Source organism: Vombatus ursinus, unplaced genomic scaffold (genome assembly GCF_900497805.2).
Source record: "Vombatus ursinus unplaced genomic scaffold, bare-nosed wombat genome assembly UNPS02014768.1, whole genome shotgun sequence".
Lineage (NCBI taxonomy): Eukaryota > Metazoa > Chordata > Mammalia > Diprotodontia > Vombatidae > Vombatus > Vombatus ursinus.
In genome coordinates, this window is record NW_020954546.1 from 20,832,075 (window position 1) to 20,854,161 (window position 22,087).

Below are 22,087 nucleotides of genomic sequence, written 5' to 3' on the forward strand. Positions count from 1 at the left end.
GATTTCCATGAAATGTACACATACTTGAGAACTTTGGGGATAGCCCGGCTGCCTTCCTAGCACAGGCAGAGCAAGGCTCCACCGGCACCCGGAGTAGGGGGTGGGAAGCTCTCTTCCTTTCTTCTTTCTCCTTAGCTAGAAGAGGGCAGACTGATCTCAGAGACACTCTTCCTTCCTCAGTGCAACACTTCAGGAAAAGCCAGTCCTTTCAGGTAGGAGAGAGGAGGGGTGTGTGTGTGTGTGTGTGTGTGTGTGTGTGTGTGTGTGTGTGTGTCTGTGTGTGTTTATAAATATTCTGCATTTCCTTGTCCCAAGGTAAGGCAAAGGTAGCCTCCGAACCTCGCCTAGAACAGTCCAAACTGCCCTCCCCCCACCCCACCTCTCAGTCCAGGAATCTCAACCTTTCTGCTCTGTGAGTCTAGGCGCTGCTAAAGTGCCTTCAAGGCGCGAAATTGACCAATTCAACAGTAAGGGAGTAGGGTGGGGGTAGGGAGAGAAAAAGGCAGACTGGAGAAAGGCAGCCTCAAGGTACGGTTCCCGGTCGGTCTCCGTTGCAGCATTTCATGCCCAGCTAATGCAAAGAGCCTCCCTTCCCCAAGCCAAGGCTAGCGCGCACAGACCTTGTTCCAGCTCCTCTGGGCGCCCCGACTGATTGCCCATCTCCGGCCAACTCCAGCCACTGCTCCTCGAGAGATCGGTTAAGGCACCCGCACCCTGCTCATGGTCCGGCTTCCCAGGCAGCCCCGCAGCCCGGCTGGCTCCTTCCTTTCTGCCTCTGGGTGTTTATGCTCCAGTCCAATAAAAGAGTCGGCTGCTTCCTAGTTCCTGGCACCGGGAGCGGGGGCTGCCCCTCATGCTGGGGCAGCTGGGCTGAGCCCTCCTACCTCATTACAATATTATGCACCGGCCCCGGCCCGGCCTAGGCAGCGCTTAATTAGCCGGCGGAGTGCTGGAATGAGACAGGGAGAAGGAGAGGGAGGTAGGCGTGTGCGTGTGTGTGTGTGTGTGTGTGTGTGTGTGACTCCAGCCGGGCTGTGGGCCACGCAGAGGCAGCCGGTGCAAACTGCAGCCCCAAGAGGGGAGAGAGGGAGAGAGACAGGAAGAGAGGATAGTGTATGAAAGACAGCAGGAAACAAAGGGCAGGAGGGGAGCGATGGCTCTGAGGGGGTGTGTGCGCGCGCGAGCTTGCGAGAAAGCCGGGAAGGCCCCGCAGGAGAAGGGGACCCGGGAGCGGACAAAGGGGGCGAGTGGAAAGAGCGCCGGTTACCAGAGTCACAGTCTATAAATATTGGTTAAGCGCCTACTGTGTGACAAACACTGTGGGATACAAAGAAAGACAAAAAACACAGCCCCCGTTCTGATCGTGCAAACAAGTCTTTCAGATAAGATAAATTGGACCAAGGTCCTTTCATAGGCGTGTAAGACTTAGAACTGGAAGGACCTTGGAGGCCACAGGCTCAACTCCGCCGTTTTACAGATGAGGAAACTGAAGATTAAGTGACTTGCCCAAGGTACCTCAGCGGCATTCAAACTCCTGACTCCGGGTCCCGACTGGCTGCTGCTTCAAAGTACTGGTTTCAACCCCACCTGTAAAACTTTAGGCCGATTACTTCATGTCCCTGGGTCCCAGTTTCGTTATTCAAATAAAGGAGGTTGGTCTATGGCGTCTGAAGTCCCTTCCAACGATAAATCATCGTTGCTGTCATCTTTTGGTGTGCTAAGCACTACGAGGGGCCGAGGAAGAAAAGACCCTGCCCCTCAAAAAACTCCCTCCAGGGCCCCAAGGAATCTTGGGGAAACGCAGATTTCTGAGTCTTAGTATCCTCTCCTCTGTGTACCGACAGGATTGGACCAGGCAACTGCCTCTAATGTTTACTACCGGTGTGCCCTTGCCTGAGTTACTTCCCCTCCCTGGGCCTCAGTTTCCTCATCTGTCAAATAAAGGAGGTTGGTCAAGATGGCCTCTGATGTCTCTCTCCAGCCTGTAAGCCTGCTAATAAAATACAAGTATTGAACTGTCTGTGCCTGCAGTTTCGTTTCCAAACCTTTGGAGATGAGCATATTTACCGGTTGAGGTTCTGACAGTAAATTGTCCGGCGATTTTATGGAGGAACTGCTCAGAACACAATGAAAATCCTTGGCAAAGCAACAGTAACTTTTCCTGCCTCATCTGGAGCCTGGCCTGGGTACCATTCAGCATTTAATTGCAGGATGCCTTGGATTGTCTTTAATTATTCCATATTTGTCTCCTTAACTAGATTAGAAACGCCTTAATGGCTAGATCACAAATTCTGAGCAGGATGGGAATTTGGAGATCTTCTAAGATCTCTCCCTCCCCCTCAGTTTTCTGAGAAGGAAGTTGGAGCTCAGAGAGGGGAAGGCACTAGCCCAAGGTAAGGTGGGGAGTAAGTAAACAGAGCTGGGATTTAAACCCAGCTCTTCTCACTCCTTTGCACTGTAGTTGACTGCCTTTCAAATGGCCTTTTACAGCCTTAGCCTCCTTTACTGGTCTGCAGTACTGCAGCATCCAGCACTACTGACCACCCCCTCCTTCTCAAAGTTCTTTCTTCCCTTGGCTCAGATCTGTGGCACTGCCTCTCTTATCTTTCTGACTGCTCTCTCTCCCCTCCTCTCTCTCTCTCTCCTCCTCCTCTCTCTCTCTCTCTTTCTCCCCGTCCCTCTTTCTCTTTTTATATCTTTCTCTTTTCATCATTCTCTCCTCTTTCTCTCCCTCCCTCTCCTTCTCTGTCTCCCCCTTTCTCTGTCTCCTTCCTACTATCTCTTGAGTCAGTCACAACCTCTCTGGGCTCCATTTTCTCCATTTGTAAAGTAAAGGGAAGTGGGAGAGGGGGTTGCTGAACTGCATAACCTCTTCTGTACCTTCCAACTAGCTCTAAATCTGTGATCCTAAGCATTCTCCTTAAGCTAGAAGACATTTACTAGCTGTGTGACCCTGGGCAAGTCACTTAACCCTGTTTTTCTCAGTTTCCTCATCTGTCAAATGAGCTGGAGTAGGAAACGGCAAACCACTCCAGTATCTCTGCCAAGAGAACCGCAAATGGGGTCATGGGGAGTCTGACAGGACAGATAAATGACTCAACAAGAAGCATCCCCCTAAGGTTTTGTCTTCTCTCCCTCTCCCTCTGGAGATCTTATCTACTCCAGGCTTCAACTCACACCCCTCTACTGATGACTCCCAGATCCCTGGCTCCAACTTTTCTCATGAGCACCAGTCCAACTTCTTAAAACCTAACTTATCATTCAAAATCAAAAGTCAGGGACCTTAGAGGTCTGGTTCAACTACATCACCTCCCTTCCTTATTCCACGTCTCCCACCAAATCTTATCTCTTCTTCCATTTGTTTGAATTGTTTTTTTAGTCGTGTCTGACTCTCCATGACTCCATTTGGGGTTTTCCTGGCAGAGATACTGGAATGATTTGCCATTTCCTTCTTCAGCTCATTTGACAGATGAAGAAACTGAGGCAAACAGGGTGAAGTGACTCACCCAGGATCACGGCTAGTAAGTGTCTGAGGCTGGATTTGAACTTAGCCCTTCCTGACTCCAGTCCAGGCCTGGTGCTCTTTCCACTGCCCCACCTAGCTGCCCAAAGTTACACAGGTAGTAAATGGTGGAGCCAAGCTTCAAACTCAGATCTTCTGACTCCAAATCCAGACTTCTTTCCGCTACACCTACTCCATAGAATCGTAGAAGGTCAGAACTATAAAACTATAAGAACTATAAAAATCTATAAAACTATAAGAACTATAAAAATCTATAAATCTATAAGAACTATAAAAATCTAGGACCCAGAACTAGAAAGAATTCTCAGTGTTATCTAGCCCATCCCCCACCTCTTTTTATGGGATAAATGAGGCCCACAGAGACTTCCCTGAGGCCACGTGACTACTTGCCGTCTGAGCTGGTGTTTGAACCCAGGTCTTGTGACTCCTACTCCCGGGGTTCCAGTGCCTTTTAAATGATTCCATATATAGAAATGTTTTCTGTAAAGGGACCTGCCCCTGAAGTGGACAGTCTATGGCAGCCTGGCATAGGATCTCCAGAGACGCAGCCAGCACTTCAGACCACAGATGGAAAAAAAAATGTGCAAATATAACTGGCATTTAATTAAACCTGCTGAAGGGCTTCTGCCTTCCCTGCCCCTCCCTCAACTGACACAGACTCTGCCTCTGCCTTTGTGACTGTGGGCAAGTCACCTGACCTTATTATCCATTTCCCTGCTTCTCCATTTGAGGACAGAAATAACCATACTTACCCACTACCTTCTCAGAGCTCCTTCCAAATAATGAAAGGATTAGCATTATTAACCTTGGGGATACTGTATGCCCTGCAGAGGGGAGACCCCCGCAGACTCCAACAATACCTTTTATAGCAAGTTAAGTTACAGAAAGTTTGCTAGCCCCTAGCAATTGCTTTTACCTTCTCAAATATACTTAAGAGACTCAAGAGTTATTTTAGATCCTTTTTGCTAACAGAAAATAGCTACATGTTTTTGAAAAGGATTAAAAAAAATCATTGAGAGAGGGTGGTGGAGAAACAAAGTCCCGCCATTCCTGTGTTTGCCAACCGACTGATCAACAAATATGTATGAATCATCCACCATGGGCCAGGCAGTGAGGATACAAGTCCAAAACCACCATTCAGAGGCAAGTTTTGACCAGCATATTTTTTTTTTTAACTGTCAAAGGTACTTCTTAAACTCCATAAACTTGAAAAAAATTTTGGGCTAGGCAGGATAAATTAGACCCTCATTCAGTGAGGTCAGTGTAAGCAGGTTTCAACCCAACTCAGTGAATTTCTCAGGTAGAAGGTCACAGTTGAAGCCCACGTCCAAGTGGGAGGAGTTGCTCGCCATGTGTCAACTGATGGATGTGTGGGCATCAGTTTACAACTGGTGGTTGGCCATGTTCATTTTTATTGGTATAGTGTACATATTATAATTATCATAATTTTCCGTTTAAATATTTATTCAAGCATCACCTTTTGGCCAGCATAAAAACATCAGAAGATTTTTTTTTTTAAATGAGGAAAAACCCACAGACAGTGCCTAGCTTCTATCACAAAAATCACCCTGGAAACATAGTTTCTAAGGTTTTGAGTTGGAAGGAACCCGTGATGACACCTAGTTTAACTCTCTCCATTTACAGATGAGGAAACTGAGGCCTAGCCACATTGTACTGAGTGTCAGAAGCAGGATCTGTCTCCAGGAGCTGCGGCTCAGAGCTATCCAGCATATCATTTACCCTGATCACTGTCCTGCCAGGACATGAAGCCACCAAAGCTCTCTCAACATTGAAAACATTCAGAATTAGAAAATTAATCTGAAGATTTTTTTCATGAAACTGTCTTCAAATGAAATGACTAAATAATTTCTTTTAAATTCACTTCAGCAATGCAGCTGAGAAATGTAGAGGCAGATTCACAAGACTTGGTGTTGCTACTTTAAAAAAAAAAAGAGGAGTTTATTAATGTTATGGTCAGTCTTGGTGCCAGAGCTCAGATGGAAGAACACCCTCGCCCCTCCTCTCAGCTGAGAGGTGGGGGCTACTGGTGCAGAATGCTGGGTATACGATCATACACAGTGGCTAGGTCACTTTGTTTTGCTTGACTATTTTTCTTTATTACAAAGGAGAGTATTTCAGGGCACACAGGTATGTACGTAAGGAGGTGCCTCTGAGATTAAAAAAGTAATAATGCATCAATAAATCTTTTGTGAAAGTACTTCTTAGTTGAAAACTTTCTGAAGGTTTCTCATTGAATTACTCCCATTGCAGAAGGAATGTTCTCTCCCTGAGGTCAGGGGCAGTTTTCCCATTTGGTTCATGTGTCCCCAGGGCTTATCACCATACCTGGCACTGAATGGGTGCTTAATAAAGCCTTCTTGGATCACATAGGACTGAACATCTGTCAGTAGGAAACCATTTCCACAACCGTAAAACCAGCTTTTACATCACACCATCCATCACATCTTCAACTCCAAGGATGGAAAAGTGTGGTGAATGAGAAGAAATAAGAGAACACAGATTCTCTTCAATTGCTAACACTTTCATGATTATACATATTTTTCCAGAATACCCATATGTAATTTTAATTATTATTTCTGAATATGGAAATCTGTGACCTAGGGGTCTAGGGAACTGAATTTTAGTGATAGAAGGCAGGGAGGAAAAAAAAGATTTTAAATTTCAAAATGTTTATGTTTATTGAAAATTTTCCTATAAATATAAAATATTCCTCCCCACCGCCAGACCTGTGATTTTCCTGTGATATTCATTCATTCTCAAAAAGGTAAATGCCTCTAGCAAGGTAAGTCTGCATTTAATCTGCTAATTAGAGGGCTCAGAGAGCCTGAGTACCAATCCACTACAATGTCTCTCAAAATATATTATACAGGCTGTCCCAAAAGTCTCAGTGCAGTTTTAAGGTAAGACTTTCTGCATAAACATAACAATAAATATAAATGTTACATATTGTGTAATAAAATATTAAATACATAGGTATACAGGATAACCTACACCTGGGTTTAAAAGACCCTGTCAGCCCTCCCTAGAGGGGTGGATGATCTGAGGTGGGTATTCACCCATTTTGCTGACAGCCATACAAAGTCACTGCTAATAAATTGATTTTGCTTAGGGTCTGTGCCTCAGTCTGCCTTCATTAAATTTACTCATGATCCCTTCCATGGTTGTTATGAGGATGAATGAGATAATAGCTGTAAAGGACTTAGTACAGGGCCTAGCACATGGTCGGCACTTAATAAATGCTCGAACCCCGTCTCCTAACCTCCTGGAGATCTTGTTGGAATAACCTTCATAACAACTGTCATAGATCAATACATCCATTCACAAAGCAATGAGGCATTCCTGGGGAGGACATATTTGATTCCTAAGGCAAGACCTGCTATGAACATTCTCTGAGGGGGAATTCCAGACATGGTGAGTTTTCTTGTCTGATTATTTAAAAAATAAAAAACATTGAGCCCTAAGATAGGCCATCAAGATGACCACCTGGGGCATGGCACTATCAAGGAACAGTAGTACCCACACATAATCTGTTTTCTGCCCTCCAGGAGCATTCATAGATAACTAGGATCATAGACTTAAGCCTGGAAAGGACTTTCAACACCATTTGGACCTCCTTTCAAATGAGGAAACTGGGGCAGCTAGGTGGCGCAGTGGATAGAGCACCGGCCCTGGATTCAGAAGGACCTGAATTCAAATCCGGCCTCAGACACATAACACTTACTAGCTGTTTGACCCTGGGCAAGTCACTTAACCCCATTGCCTAGCCAAAAAACAAAGCAAAACAAAAAGGATGTTTCCTCATCTGGGCCCCAGATGAGGAAACTGGGGCCCAGAGATGTCTATTATGTGACTTGCCCAAAGTCTAACCACTAGTAAGAGGTGGAGCTAGGATTTGAAACCCAGGTCTAATGACTCCTCAACCAACATTTACCGACCATCTGCTGTATGTGTCCCACTGTACCAGGCACTTAAGAGTCCACTGAAGCAAGAAGTAGGTGACATCCATGCAATCAGGGCCATTCTCTTGTCTGGTGTGGGTCCTCTGTGACCCCAGCTTATTAGGAGTCCAAGGCTATAATTTGGGTTTTTAGAATTTTGTCAACACAACTGCCAGCATTCCTCACCCCGAGGTGTGCAGATGAATCAATCAACATTGCTTGCTATAAAGTGTGCCTATAATGCATACACACATTTATCCACATCAACAGGGCTGTGCCTGGAGCCAGCTCAAATGCTTACTACAGCTGGCTGTTAAATTTTCAGTCTGAGCAATGATGCCTTGGAAAATGGCAAACCCTACAAACCCTGGGCACGATTTTCTGTTCTGTTGATGATCTAGACTTGAGAAAGTGGTGGAGAAAATGTTTAATATATATTAATCTTCAAAGTGTGTCATGGGTCCATTTCACTTTGGGAGAGCTGGGTGTGAAACATTTCCCAGCACACCACTGCATATCTCTATGATTAAGTAAGGTCTTTATTCCCCTTAGAATCAATCAATCAATAAGTATTTGTTAGGCCCCTACTATGTACTAAGCCCTGTGCTAGGCTCTGGGGACAGAAGTACAAAGAAAAATGAAATAATCCTTACTTACAAGAAGTTTACATTTTAATGGAAGAGATAACGATGTATGCATGCATGTATGTGATTTCATTGTGATATATACATGTGTATATATACCTGTGATTTCATTGTGATATTCATTCGCTCCCAAAAAGGCACCTGCCTATATACACATGTGTATATATACATGGAGAATGTATATATACATTTTCTATAGAATGTATTCATTCTATACATGGTTCAGTGGATAGAGCACTGAGCCTGGAGTCAGGCCTGAGTTCAAATGTGGCCTCACTTACTAGCTGTGTGACCTTGGGCAAGTCACTTAACCCCATTGCCTAGCCAAAAAAAAAAAAAAAAAGCTGTGCCACCACCCCAAGCATCTGCTCTCATCTCTGACCCTCCTAAGGCCTCAATCGGTCCATCTTCTGTGGGTCTTGTTTACATGTTATCTCCTCCATTAGAGTGTAAGCTCTTTGAGGGCAGGGGCTGTTTTGCCTTTATGTTACCAGCGTATAGTACCTGACACATAGTAAGCGCTGCTTAAAATCTTGACTTGACTTGACTTGACATGGGAATCTTGTACATTGGCCTTTTCCTTTTTCCCCTACTGTGGATGCCAAGTTGCCACCTGACTCCACATTTGGAGGGGCCTTAGCCGTCAAATGTCGGAACCTACAGAAAGAGTCATTATCTGATAGAGCACTGGTCCTGGAGTCTGGAAGACCTGGGCTCAAATCTAGCCTCAGATACTTACCAGCTAGCCACTTCACCTCTGCCTGCCTCAGTTTCCTCATCTGTAAAATAGGGATCAGGGTAGTTGGACCTGAAGTTAGGAAGACTCAGGAAAACAAATCCAGCCTCACACACTTACCAGCTGTGTGACCCTGGCCAAGTCACTTAGCCCTGTTTGCCTCAGTTTCCTCATCTATAAAAACAAGCTGAAGAAGGAAATAGCAAACCACTCTAGTTATCTCTGCCAAGAAAACCCCAAATGGGGTCATGTAGAATTGGGAACAACTGAAAAATGACTGAACAAAAAAATTGGGGATCATAATAGCACCTACCTCCCAGGGTTCTTTTGAGGACAAACTGAGACAATATTTATAAAGAGCTTTGCAAGCCTTATTACTTATCACTCTTAAAAAGGAAAAGTGAGTGTACAGGGTCCTGGCTGATCTACCTAAACTAGGTGATGGATTAAGAAAGCAAGGGTGATGCCCAGGTGCCTGGAGGGTGCCTCACAGGCTTAGGGAAGAAAGGGGAAGTGCCAGAGGGAAGGAGAAAGGCCAATCCCTTTTATGTCATTGAAAAGAAGAAGACTGGAAGTCCTGAGTCATAACCATGACAGGGCTTACTTGCCTGATGAAGCATCCTCAGGGTCAGGATAACTCACATGGCTGGAATGAAGTCTGGGCCCGGACCTGAGTTTTCTTTGAACTAGGCAGTTCTCTTTCTCTCAACGAAGGTCTGCACCATCTTGAGACTTAGGGGCTTAGAAAGTGATGCGGCGTACTGAGAGGCTGCCCAGGGTCACACAGCCAAGTAGATTTCAGAGATGGACCTTGGACCAAAAACTTCCTGACTTCAGGGACAACTCCCTGTGCACTCTACCCCCATCTTTCTCTGAAACGGGTGCTTGACAAATATGATCTCAGTTGGTCCTGACAGCAGGGTGGGGGGTAAGAGGACCAGGGGTTCACTTACCACCATTTCCTGGGTAAGTTTAGGCAAATCATCTCCTCATCTCTGGACTAGATTACCTCTGAGGTCTCTTCTGGCTCTCAGTTTACGGTCTTAAGTCAGAGATGAGTTGCTGATCTGCATCTGTGGAGAGGGTTTCCACCCTGGGAGTTCTCTATGCTGATAAAATCACAGGCATCCCCCAAAAAGTCTGGCTCAAGATGTGGCCCTTCCAGAAAGTCTTCTGACTTATCACCAACATTCTCTGACTGTGCTCTTACTTTTCTGCAAGAAGCCTTTCCAGTGTCTTCCTTCTGAGATTATCTCCAATTTATCCTGTGAATATCTTCTTTGCATATAGTTATTTGCATACTGCCTCCCTCATTACACTGTGCACGACTGGAGAGCAGGGATTTTTTCTTTCTTTCTTAGTATCCCTAGTACTTAGTACAGTGCCTGGCATACAGTAGGTTCTTAATAAATGCTTATTGCCTTGTTGTGGCTTGACTATATCGCCTTAGTACTATGTACACAATTTATAAAGCTAGGTCCCGATTAATGGCCCCCCCAAAAAATCCCCTGAAGTGGTTGATTTATTCAAATTCTCACAAGGCAGCTGGTGGCTCAGTGGATTAAGTGCTGGGTCTGGAGTAAAAGACCTGAGTTCAGATCCGGCGTCAGACATTTACTAGTTGTCTGACCCTGGGCAAGCTTGTTTGCCTGTTTCCCCATCTGTAAAATGGGAATAATAATAGTATCTACCTCTAAGGTTGTTGTGAGGATCAATGAGATAATAGTAAGCACTATATAAATATTAGCTATTATTATTATATTTCCATTGGGCTGGAATCAATGACCATATTTTATGTAATTATGGTTTTGAATAGTCTGAATACATGTGACCACTTCAGGGCTTCATTATTCAAGCTAATTTGGCAAAACACGTGAAATATTTAAAGCTGGAAGGGGTCATGAAAATAATTTAGTTCAAATCTTTTATTTAATATAGGTAAACTGAGGCTCATAAAGGGATGGCAACTGACTCCTCCCCCAAGCTTACACAACTAATTAGTTGGCAGATCCAGTTTTAATGTAGCTTTGCTGTTGTTGAGTGGTGTTCAGTCATGCCCAACTCTTCATGATCCGATTTGGGGTTTTCTTGGCAGAGATACTGGAGTGGTTTGCCATTTCCTTCTCCAGCTCATTTTACAGATGAGGAAACTGAGGCAGACAGAGGTTAAGTGACTTGCCCAGAGGTCACAGAGATATTAAGTGTCTGAGGCTGGATTTAAACTCAGGCGTTCCTGACTCCAGACCTGGCGCTCTATCCACTGAGTCACCTACATTAATTGGTCAGTGAACTCAGAGTCAAATCCCTGGGTTCAAATCCTGGCTATCTACTATTACTACACTACTACCTGTGTGATACACTGGGCACATTACTTAATCTCCCTCAGCCTCAGTTTCCTCATCTGTAAAATGGACTTGATAGCCTCTAGGGTCACTTTCAGTTCAAAATCTGTGAACCCCCCTTTGTCAACTGGCAATCACCACTTCATGAAACTCAAGAAAACGAGGTTTATTACAAGAGAAACGAACACGGGAAGAGTTCACAATTCACACAGAAGAGGTTTATCACAAGAGAAAGGAACATGGGAAGAGTTCACAATTCACACAGAAGAGGTTTATCACAAGAGAAAGGAACATGCGAAGAGTTCACAATTCACACAGAAGTTTGCATAGTTAATGAGCAAGAAACACAAAAACCCTCATATTTTGCTTTTGTTATTTTCTTACTGCTCTATGTTCAGTCTCCATGGCTTCGTCATAAGCACCTACAGACAGGCCCTGTTTACTCCACTCAGTGTATCCCCTCCAGCGCAGCTGGAAGGCCTCAGACAAATGCTTCCCGAAAGGCTTTCTCCCCTCCCCATCTACCAGACCCGGCTGCCACAGGCTTAAGACAAAGAATTGAAAATAAGAAACGCCCCAAGCCAGTCACCTTGAGCAGAAGTCTCCCAGTTGGGAGGGGTAGGTGTTAGAAATGGAGGCATTTAGATCCCCACTGGCCCAGTCTTATCACCTTCCTCCTTTTCTTTACTGAAAGAAGATCATGGCTCTGAAATCCTAAGGGATTCCCTGGAATGGAAATCCTGAGCAGTTCCATTTCAGTTTAAGGCATTTGTTGAATTTTACAGCAGAATCCTTCCAAATACCTCAATCCTCTGTTACACTGCCTGTTATCATTTGATGGGGATGGTATTCCCCCTTCTCCAATTTTTTTTTCCAGTAGAAAGTATCTGTTTTTTACATGTTTTCTAAATTTCAAAAAATTTATTGTCACCTTCTGTTTTGGGGCTGTACTCATTTCCTCTTCAATCATTCTCCCTTCCCCATTAAACCCAGTTCTGTAACAGGAGGCAGTGTGGGTAGAAAGCTGGCCTCAGACAGTGAAGCTGACAACTGTCTCATTTAAATCCAATTCACTCTCAAGTCAAGACATCACCCCGTGATGTCATTGGGCCTCTTCAAGAACAAAGGACGAACAATATGAACACAGCAATAAAATCACTGGCCCCATCACTTTCCTTTTTTTTTTTTTTAAATTAGTTTTCTCATCCAGGAGTTCTCAATTAAATTGCAGGCATGGTCCCTATCCATTGTAATAAAAGAAATATGTTTAGACAAAGCCAACAGACCACAGCTACCCTCAATCTGACAGTGTATGCCACATTCTACAGCCATAGTCCCCCACCTCTCTACTGAGAATAAAAGGGCATTTAACCCAATATTCCCTATTCCTATTTTTTTTATCTGTAATAGGCAGATTTCCTGGGTTCTTGGGTGGGCTAGCACTAAAGGCCTTTAAAAAGAAAAAGGATACTTGCCAAATTTCCTAGGGATTTGCTGAAGGGTCCCTACTGGCATCCTGGGTAATTTACAACCTATTGAACTTGTGAGTTAAATGACAATGATTCCATAAGCCAACTGAGTGTCACTAATTGGTTTACTGCCCATTTTCAGACTCAACCCCTCCCCATAGAAATGATTCCCACTTAGTTCTCTCCCTAATTGTCAGGGGGAAAGAGATTTTTTTGTTCTATTATTGGACCTCACCCCGGCTCCTCTTTCCCTAAGCAAAAATAAATGAAACCCACATACTTGCGTACTTTAATGAATCTCTGAAAATCAGTCAATTTCTAAGCAAACATTGAGAAGCCCATGTTAAGTCCATAAGGACGATATCATTTGTTTGTAATGTTATCACTTCAAGGTTCCCAATTTGGGCTTCAGAAAGGAAGAAAATATCCAAAGGATGTCATTCTGTTTTCGGGGGAGAGAGTGGGAGAAGGTATTTATACCCTTTTAAAGACTTTTCATCTGATCAATGTAGAAGAAGAAATATGTATTAAATTCAGTTCAGCCAATTTTTATTGATCAGCAGTGAGAGGGCCAGGTATTCAAAGGAGGGGGAATAGAAAAGCAAATTTAAGAGGCTGCTTAGCCTTCGAGGAAGCGGGACTAGATTATCTCTAGGGTTCCTTCAGGCTCCAATTCTCCCACATTCATAATGATGATTTGGAGTCATCAAGAAAAGGTTAAATTAAGTTCTGAGAAGGCATGAAATGCCTCTGAGCACTTTGAGGCATTTCTGAGCATGAAATGCGTTGAATTTTCAAAATTCGACACATTTTACTTTGACATGAGTGACCTCCAATAAACCCCCAAACAGACCCCACCTCATACGGTACATTCTCTGAAAAATGGTTTCTCCATCGCTCCCTGGAAGGATGGGCCCCTCTGACTTGGGCAGTGGAGTATGGACACCCACTATTGGAAATGACCAGGGTTTTGCCACCTGCCTCTCCCCTGGTGACCTTATTTACGTTGCTGTAGCCGGGCAAACCTTCTTTACTCCATGCAATCTGTTTTTGAAAGATTTCCAGCAAAGGTGATTAAAATAACATTCAAGCGATGCTTAAAGTGGTAGGCTTCAGTTATATGGAGAATTTCAGTTATGTGGAACACACTATTTCCCAGAAATATGGGATAAATGACATCGGTTATTGTATGAGGCATTTTCTTACAAATAACTTGGTTCAGAAATCTCTTCCGATGCTTTATTTTTTAGTGACCTCCTCTTTACACACACACACACACACACACACACACACAGACACACACAGAATGTAACTTGTATGTATATACATACTTATTTATGTGCTTATCATCTCCCAGACAGATTGCAAACGCCTGGAGGGCAGGGACTGTTGTTTAATTTTGTCTCTGTAGTGCTCAGCACGGTCTGGCACACAGCATACCCATGATAAATGCCTGTTGAGGTGGTCACAGCATAGAGCCGCTAAAGCGGGGCTTCTTTTGGGAGCTGTCAGAAAGCACGACGGTCTCAGTCAGATCCTGAGATGGCTGGAAGACCTGAGTTCAAATCTTGCCTGGACCTGAGTTCAAATCTTGCCTCAGACACTTTTTTTTTTTCAGGCAATCAGGGTTAAGTGATTTGCCCAGGGTCACACGGCTACTAAGTGTCTGAGGTCACATTTGAACTCAGGTCCTGTTGACTCCAGGACCTGTGCTGTATACACTGAGAGCCACCACACTGTCCCAACACTTCCCAATTGTGTTACCGCGGGTAAGTTGCCAGATCTCTGTGAGCCTCTGCTGCCTGATCTGCAAAATGCGGATAATAGGATTGTTGTGAGAACCATATGAGATAATATATATGTATGTACATGTGTGTATTTACATATATACGTAGATCTATATGTATACATATATTGGATAACATATATACATGACCCTACATATACACATATGTGTATGTATATATAGCTATATATACTTATATATGCAAATACATATATCTACACATACATATGTATGTATTTATATATTTTATATATATTATATATATACTGTATATAGTATACATACTATATATACTATATACTGTATATAGTATACATACTATATATACTATATACTATATATTATATTGTATATACTATACATTCTATATACTATACATTCTATATACTATATAGTATATATATAAATATATGTATAAATATATATATTTATATATACCTGTATATGCATATAGCTATGTATACCTATGTATACATATATGTGTATATTTATTTACACATATATATTTACACATATATGTGTGTATTTATTTACACATATATATTTACACATATATTTACACACATATACACATATATATGTGCATGTGTGTATATAGCCATATGTATACACATATATAAACACACACATCTATACATACAAGTACTTACATATACATGCATATAGCTTTATGTATACACACATGTGTATATGGCTATATGTATATACATATCTACCTGCAGATAGATAGATTGGTAGATATACAGAGTGCATTGCAAACCCTAAAGAAACATTAAAGCGATAGAAACACTGGCTATGATGATGGTCTAGGATCCCGGCTATGGGCCTCTGCCCCAGGCAGAGGCTAGTCCCTTCACCTCTGCCCCAGGCTGTCAGATTGTGAGAGGCAGAAGGGCTGCTGACATGCCTTGGTGGAGGGTATTTCCTCACTGGGAACCAGAGTCTGGTCCCATTGGGAGGGGAGTGAAAGATGCTTCCATGCTGAGCGCCTGGGTGCCGTCACTGCTCCAAGGGGAGAATCTATGGTCTTCCAGGTACGGTTAGGGACCTTTTTACCACTATCATCCATCTCTTTTCTCTCTTTTTAATGGATGATGACATGGAAGGAATTATTCTGCAAGCGGAAATTTCCTCCAGCCCAGCAGTGAACCACAGAGACCTAGAGGATCTCCCAAGCAGTGAGTAGCCACACAATAGGCCAGTGTATGCAGTCTACCAGGAAGGGCAGCTGAAAGAGCAGATCTGATCATGTTTTCCACAGAGGGACTTAACCATTTCTGAAGGTCATAGCCAAGTTCACAGACCTGAACTTCAATCTTCCATGAATTCACTGGAAAGTCCTCCAGCTTCCCCATGCCTTTCTCATGAATAGCCTCTGTAAGCCAATGTGTAGGAGGAGAACAAAGAAAGATTCCCTGGGTTGGGGGCCGGGGGAAGCCCTTCTGCTAGGCCAGCTCACGATACTGTGGGCACCCCCTGCACCATGATTCTCTAACTTCCATGCTGAATTTGTGCGTTCTGGTATGGGGCCAGGCTCATCCCAGCCCAAAGAGGCTTTCTCAAGGATCACGTCTCTTAGAACTGGAGTTCTTTTTCAAATGACAGAACTGAGTCTCTGAGACTTGCCCAGGGTCACACAGATGGAAAGTATCTCAAGTAGGATTTGAACTCATCGTCCTGACTCCAAGCCCAGCACTCTCTCCACTTTAGACATCTAGCTACTGGGGCCCTCTTGAAGGGGTTGAGCTGACCCTACTCAGTCAGATAGCTGAAAGCATCCTATCTCTTCTTTCCTCTACCCTTCCCTAGCCTGAGTTTTTATAATCACCTCTGACATGTTTCTTCTAAAGCATCTCCCACATTGAGTTAGCTGATGTCATCTGGCCATTGACATATTTAATTTTCACAGACATTGCTATCCCCACTGCTCCTAACCAACTGCTTCCCAGCCAGACATCTTAGTCCCTGGCACATGCACCAGCGGGCTTGGGCACGTGCTAATCAAACAACTCTGCCTGTGCTGGGAGAGTAATTTTCATGAATTACTTTAAAAATTAGAGAGAGACATAGCATTAACCTATCTGGAAAATGAAGTCTTGCTAAATGATGTTATGTAATCACTCCTCATCTTTTACCCTATATAATTCATCAAATTCTCTCACAAGTCCCCAAATAGCTTATGTTTTCTTAAATACAATATTAAAAATTTAAACTCTCTCTCTATATAATTCATATGTTAAATATTTATCATATATTTGTCTTGTTGTTCATTCATTTCAGTCATGTGCAACTCTTAGTGACCCCATTTGGGGTTTTCTTGGCAAAGATACTTGAGTGGTTTGCTGTTTCCTTCTCCAGCTCATTTGACTGATGAGGAAACTGAGGCAAACAGGGTTAAGTGACTTGCCCAGGGTCACACAGCTGGTAAGTGTCTGAGGGCAGATTTGAATTCAGGAAGATGAGTCTTTCTGACTCTAGGCCTGGTACTCTATCCACTTGCGCCACCCACCTTCCCTATCGTTGTCTTAGGTCCTTTCTCCTTCAGGCCACCATACACTGAGAGTTTATGTGCCACAGTGGAAAGAACACTGAGTTTGGAGTCTGAGATGGGTTCCAGATCCAGCTCTGCCCCTCACAAGCCTTGTGACCTCAGGCAAATCACTTCAACATCTACAAAATAAGAACTGGACTAAAGGACCTGAAGTCCCTCCCAACTCTTGAGAGCTTAATTAACTTGCAAGTATCCAAGGCAGAATTCAAATCCAGGTCTACAAACATACAATCTATAACTCAGCCATAGCAATCTGTACGTAAGACATTCATCTCTGTCAGAGAATGACCCCAGGAGTTGGACTGCACTATTAACTGCCTTTCTATGTGTTACCCAACGATAAAACATTATTCTGTCCTTCACACTCGGCTTCCAGGCATTGATACAATTATTGACTACTTTATAGTCATATGCAAGGTGTCCCAAAAGTCTTTGTGCAGTCCCAAGGTTTAATGGCTTGGAATTCACATAAAATCAGAGAATTAGAGGTTGAAAGCTAGGAGGGACTTTGGATTTCATCTACCCTCCCTTTTATAATTGGGGAAATGGGGGCCCAGAGAGGGTAATAATTTGAGTTATGTCATGTTAATGTTCAGCTCGTTTGATAATGCTGCCACATGGGGCTAATCCAGCTATTTGAAGGGGAAAGACATTTATCAGCTGCTTCTCAACAATACAGATGGGGTGTCCCAAAACTTTTAGTGCAGTTTTAAGCTGCTTTTAACCACACCAGGGCTTTTAGGACGCCTTGTCTCAATGAAAGGGTGTAATAGTTGGGTGACCTTATATGGCAGATCAAAGGCTCACAGATTTAGAGCTGGGAGGATTCTCAGATACTGCCTAGGTCAAGGCCATCCAAGCCCTCTGATGCAAGATCCAATGCTCTCTCTCCCCAAGCTTTAGGCTAATGCTTTCTGAGTCTAAGAGGTGATCTAGTCCACACTATATATACATATAGCTCTCCCTTCCCAGAGTCACAGAATCCCTGGGTCATCTTATCCAACCCAGACCCAAACAGGCGTTTCTTGGGTACTATCCCCTACCAGCAGTCATTCAGCCTCTACTTTATGGCCTCCAGCGAAGCAGAACCCATCAACTCTAGGGCAGCCCGGTCCACTTTTGGAGACTTCCAAAGTTTTCCTTGACTTCTAGCCTAAATCTGCCCCTTTTTTGGCTCCCCCCCCCCCCACTGCTCCTGGTTCTTCCCTCAGAGACCAAGCAGAATGAGGTTTCTTCCTCTTCTGTATCACTGCCCTTCAAACTTTGGAAGACAACTTGTCTGGGACTTCTGCAGGCTCCTTAGTTCCTTCAATGTCTCCTCATACGGCACCATCTCTAGCCTTCCATCAATGGGTGCATTCCAGTCTGCTAAGGCACTTCCCTAAAAGATGGTACCCAGAACAGAAGCACTACAAATAGCCTTCTGGTCAACCCTTTACAATGTGTCTAGTCTTCTGCTTACAAAGTTAGAACACTAGATATACCCATACTTAGTCTGTATTCAATCTACCAACATCTAATAAGTGTTTACTTAAGCATTTTGGACACAAAGAAAAGCAAAAGGAGTCCCTGCCTTCAAGGAGGTAATGTTCTAATGGTGGAGGCAACATATATAAATCAACATGGGGAAGGCTTTGGAGGCTGGGGAAGGTGGAAGGAGAAGAGACAGAAAGGCCAGACGAGATGGCACTTAAGTTGTGTCTTGGAAGCCAGGTAGTCTAAGAATCAGAGGTTGGGATGGAGAGCATTCCAGGCATGGCGAATAGGAAGTCCAAAGGCATGGGGGCCAGAGATGAAATGTGTGCAAGGGGTGGCAATTAGGCCAATATCGCTGGATTGTAGGGTACACGGATGGGAGTAAGATGTATAAAGTGTGTAAAAGTTGTGAAAAGCTTTAAATGCTAAACAAGGGACTTTATAATTGATCCTGGAGGTAATAGGGAGCCACTGGAATTGATTGAGAAGAGGATGACTAATTTAAAAATACAAATCAACTGCTAAATATTCAAAATAAATGAATTTTGGGTATATTGAAGCCATATTACGGTATAGTGGAACTGAACTTGGAGCCACAATCTGAGTTTCAATCTCAGAACTGCTCCTTGCTTCCCTTTGTGACATTAGGCAAAATCACTTAAACTCTCTGGGCCTCAGTTCACTTATCTGTAAAATGATGGGAATGAACTCCATAGCTTCTGAGCTGCTTTCCAGCTCTAAATCTAGGAACTTATATTTTCCCTTAACAGGATTTTCCAAACCATTCCACTCTTCCACTTGTATGTTTCATTGACAAATGACTGATAAATTTCTTTCCTCTCAAAGACCTTCAAGAGTGAAGGCTGTTTTCCAGGAAAGGGTTGAACTAGATGCTCTGCTGGGGTCACTTCCAACTCTCAATCCTGTGATTCTCAGATCAAAGGGAAGTAAACCCATGAACCAGGTCAAAGAATCAAAGATTGGGTCCAAGTCAATGTGTTTGATGTTGGCGCCCCCTAGTGGTTCATCTCTCAACTTAACCAGAATGAAGAGAGCTCAAAACCACAGTGAATTTGAAAAAACAGCCAGAATTTATAGTAGCAATTAATGCGGTTGGGGGAAAAAAAATAGTATTTCAATAATAAAAAACATTTAGACTAAAGATGATTCATTTTTATCTAAATATAATTGAGACATAAAATCGCTTCATTAAAGTTAGTAGCAAACCTGCTAGATTTGTAATAAAATGTCTCTTTTCTGCTGTTAAATAAAAGCATTTGACACATAATAAAAACCTGCTGAGAGAAAGGAACAAGAAGATTCGCTGGGGAATGATTTTAAAATGCCATGAGAGTAAATGGGAGATGAAATTTTTGTGTTTTCATAACGGGGAAAACGATTTTCACCATTGCCTCCAATGTCCTTTTATTCTTTTTTACACAAAAGTTGAAACATAAGACCTCTGATACAAAGGGAAGCTACCACCAGGCTATCTGAGGCAAAAAAAGTGGAAGAGAACACTGGGACATCTCCCAGATCAGTTCTTGAAAACCAGTAAAATTAAAGGTCACTGGATGCCCGCCATCTTTGGAAACTCATTCTGGTCATGGCCTAGAGCAAATTACTTAAACTCCCTAGGTCCAAGTGTCCTCATCTATAAAATGAGGGGTATGGTCTAGATGGCTTCTGAGGTCCCCTCTTCCAGTCCCAGATAATCCTATGATTCCTCAAGTTATTCATTAATGACTCTTTGAGCCAGTCAATGAGATGGCTCAGTGGATAGAGCTCTGGGCCTGGACACGGGAAGACCTGAATTCAAATCCAGTCTTGGACACTTGCTAACTGTGTGACCCTGGGCAGGTCACTGAACCTCTATTTGCCCCAGTTTTCCTGATTGTAAAGTAAGGGTAATAACAGTACCTATCTCACAGGGATGTTGTGAGGATCACATGAGATGATAATTATAAAGCTCTGCACAATACCTGGCACACAGTCGGTGCCACATAAATGTTAGCTATTATTATTACCTCGCAGGATTGTTAGGAAGATTAAATGAGATGATATTTGTAAAGCACTTGATGGGGATTTTTTTCCCTTCTCTCCCTAGGCAGTGAAGATCACTACCTGTCCACACCTTCTCATCCTATGCAAATAAGCGGATAGATCAGAGACTCATAGGTTCATGGACTCATAGCTTTAGAAAGAGTTCTTAGAAAGTTGCCCAAGGTTCAGAAAGATGGCTTGCTTTTGATTACAAAGTAAGTTCCTCCTTACATTGGGGCAAAATTCACTTCCCTGTGACTCTCACTGATCAATTTTTGTTCTGCCTTTAAAAACCAACCGTGAAGTAGATATCGAACACCTCCCATACTCTGGGCCCTGGACTACGTCTTGGGGTTACTCGACTGAAGGGGCATCCGTTGAGAAAGTCTACACAAGGAGTTATACAAGGTGTTCCTTGGTCATAGTGTGGTTTCAAGCCTTGGTAGATAATTGTGACCTTTCAGACATTTGCAAGAGGAAATGTGGTTTTGTGGGTCCACCTTGGCCTCTGCCTTCACTAGCTGCATGGTAGCCCTCACGCGCCCTTCAATGACTCAAGTCCCAAGCAGGTCTATACCGGTGGACCTCTTCCCAGCCACAGTTCCCTAGATCAATGAAACCCTCCTCCGCCCCAATGCCTGCCCTAGGCTAACTTCACAGAGGGCTAAGAGAAGTTCTCAGCTATAGAATCATGAGGGAACTGTAATCATGGAGCAGGCAGAGTGAAAGAGGTTGGTGCGGAGAACAGGGCTGGAGTTTGCTCAGATCCCGCCTACCTACGCAGCTCTTTAAACGGTTCTCCGAAAGCTCCGAGATGGCACCAGAAGTCACGGTCTTCTTCAGCCTGACGACTCCAGAGGGGCTGGCACTGCCTGGCTTGGTGAGCATGTCATCACTACTGGCCCTCTTTAGCTGTAAGGGAGAGAGAGGCAGGAGAAGGGAGGGGGACAAGAAAGAAGACTCCATAAGTGTACCCCAGGGAGCTGGAGCATCCCCAGTGCCTAAGGGTACACCACCTGGTACCCAGGAGGTGCTTAATAAATACTCGCTGATGGACTGCAGACCTCTTCCCAAGCTGATGTTAAACCATTAAAAATGATGTTGAGGGGAGGGACGTCTGGTCACTCATCCCTAATTATACCATTATCTCACCCACATTTCGCTCTCTTTCCCCTAATAGCAAAAGAGACTGTCAAATGCTCTGTTAAAATCTAACAAGTCCTATCTATGGAAGCAGGCAGGAGGTGTGATGGGTAGCATTTTGGACTTGGACTCAGGAAGACTTGAGTTCAAATCCTGACTCAAACACTAGCTAGCTATGTGATCCTGAGCAATTCCCTTAACTTCTCTCTGCCTCAGTTTCCTCATCAGTAATATGGGGATAATAATAGTACCTACTTCACAGGGTTGTTGTGAGGATCAAATGAAATGTCTTTAAAGCACTTTGAAAACTTTAAAGTTATTGTTATTATTATCATCATCATTATTATTTCTCCGGCATCCCAGTACTCTACTCTTCAAGTAATCATGTCACAAAAAAGGAAATAAGTTTAGTCTG

General features: G+C 43.5%; 1 protein-coding gene across 5 annotated transcripts in view; it reads right to left on the reverse strand.

Moving 5' to 3' along the window:
• Positions 1-22,087, reverse strand: part of SPECC1 (sperm antigen with calponin homology and coiled-coil domains 1) — a 289,999-nt gene that overhangs the window by 231,267 nt on the left and 36,645 nt on the right. For 4 of the 5 annotated variants that reach the window (XM_027861937.1, XM_027861938.1, XM_027861936.1 and 1 more), the window contains exon 3: positions 21,306-21,441. In XM_027861937.1, the coding sequence (XP_027717738.1) occupies positions 21,306-21,441 (136 nt within the window). Of the gene's footprint in view, positions 1-620; positions 926-21,305; positions 21,442-22,087 lie in introns of those variants that run through there. The other variant, XM_027861940.1, reaches the window with a different exon arrangement.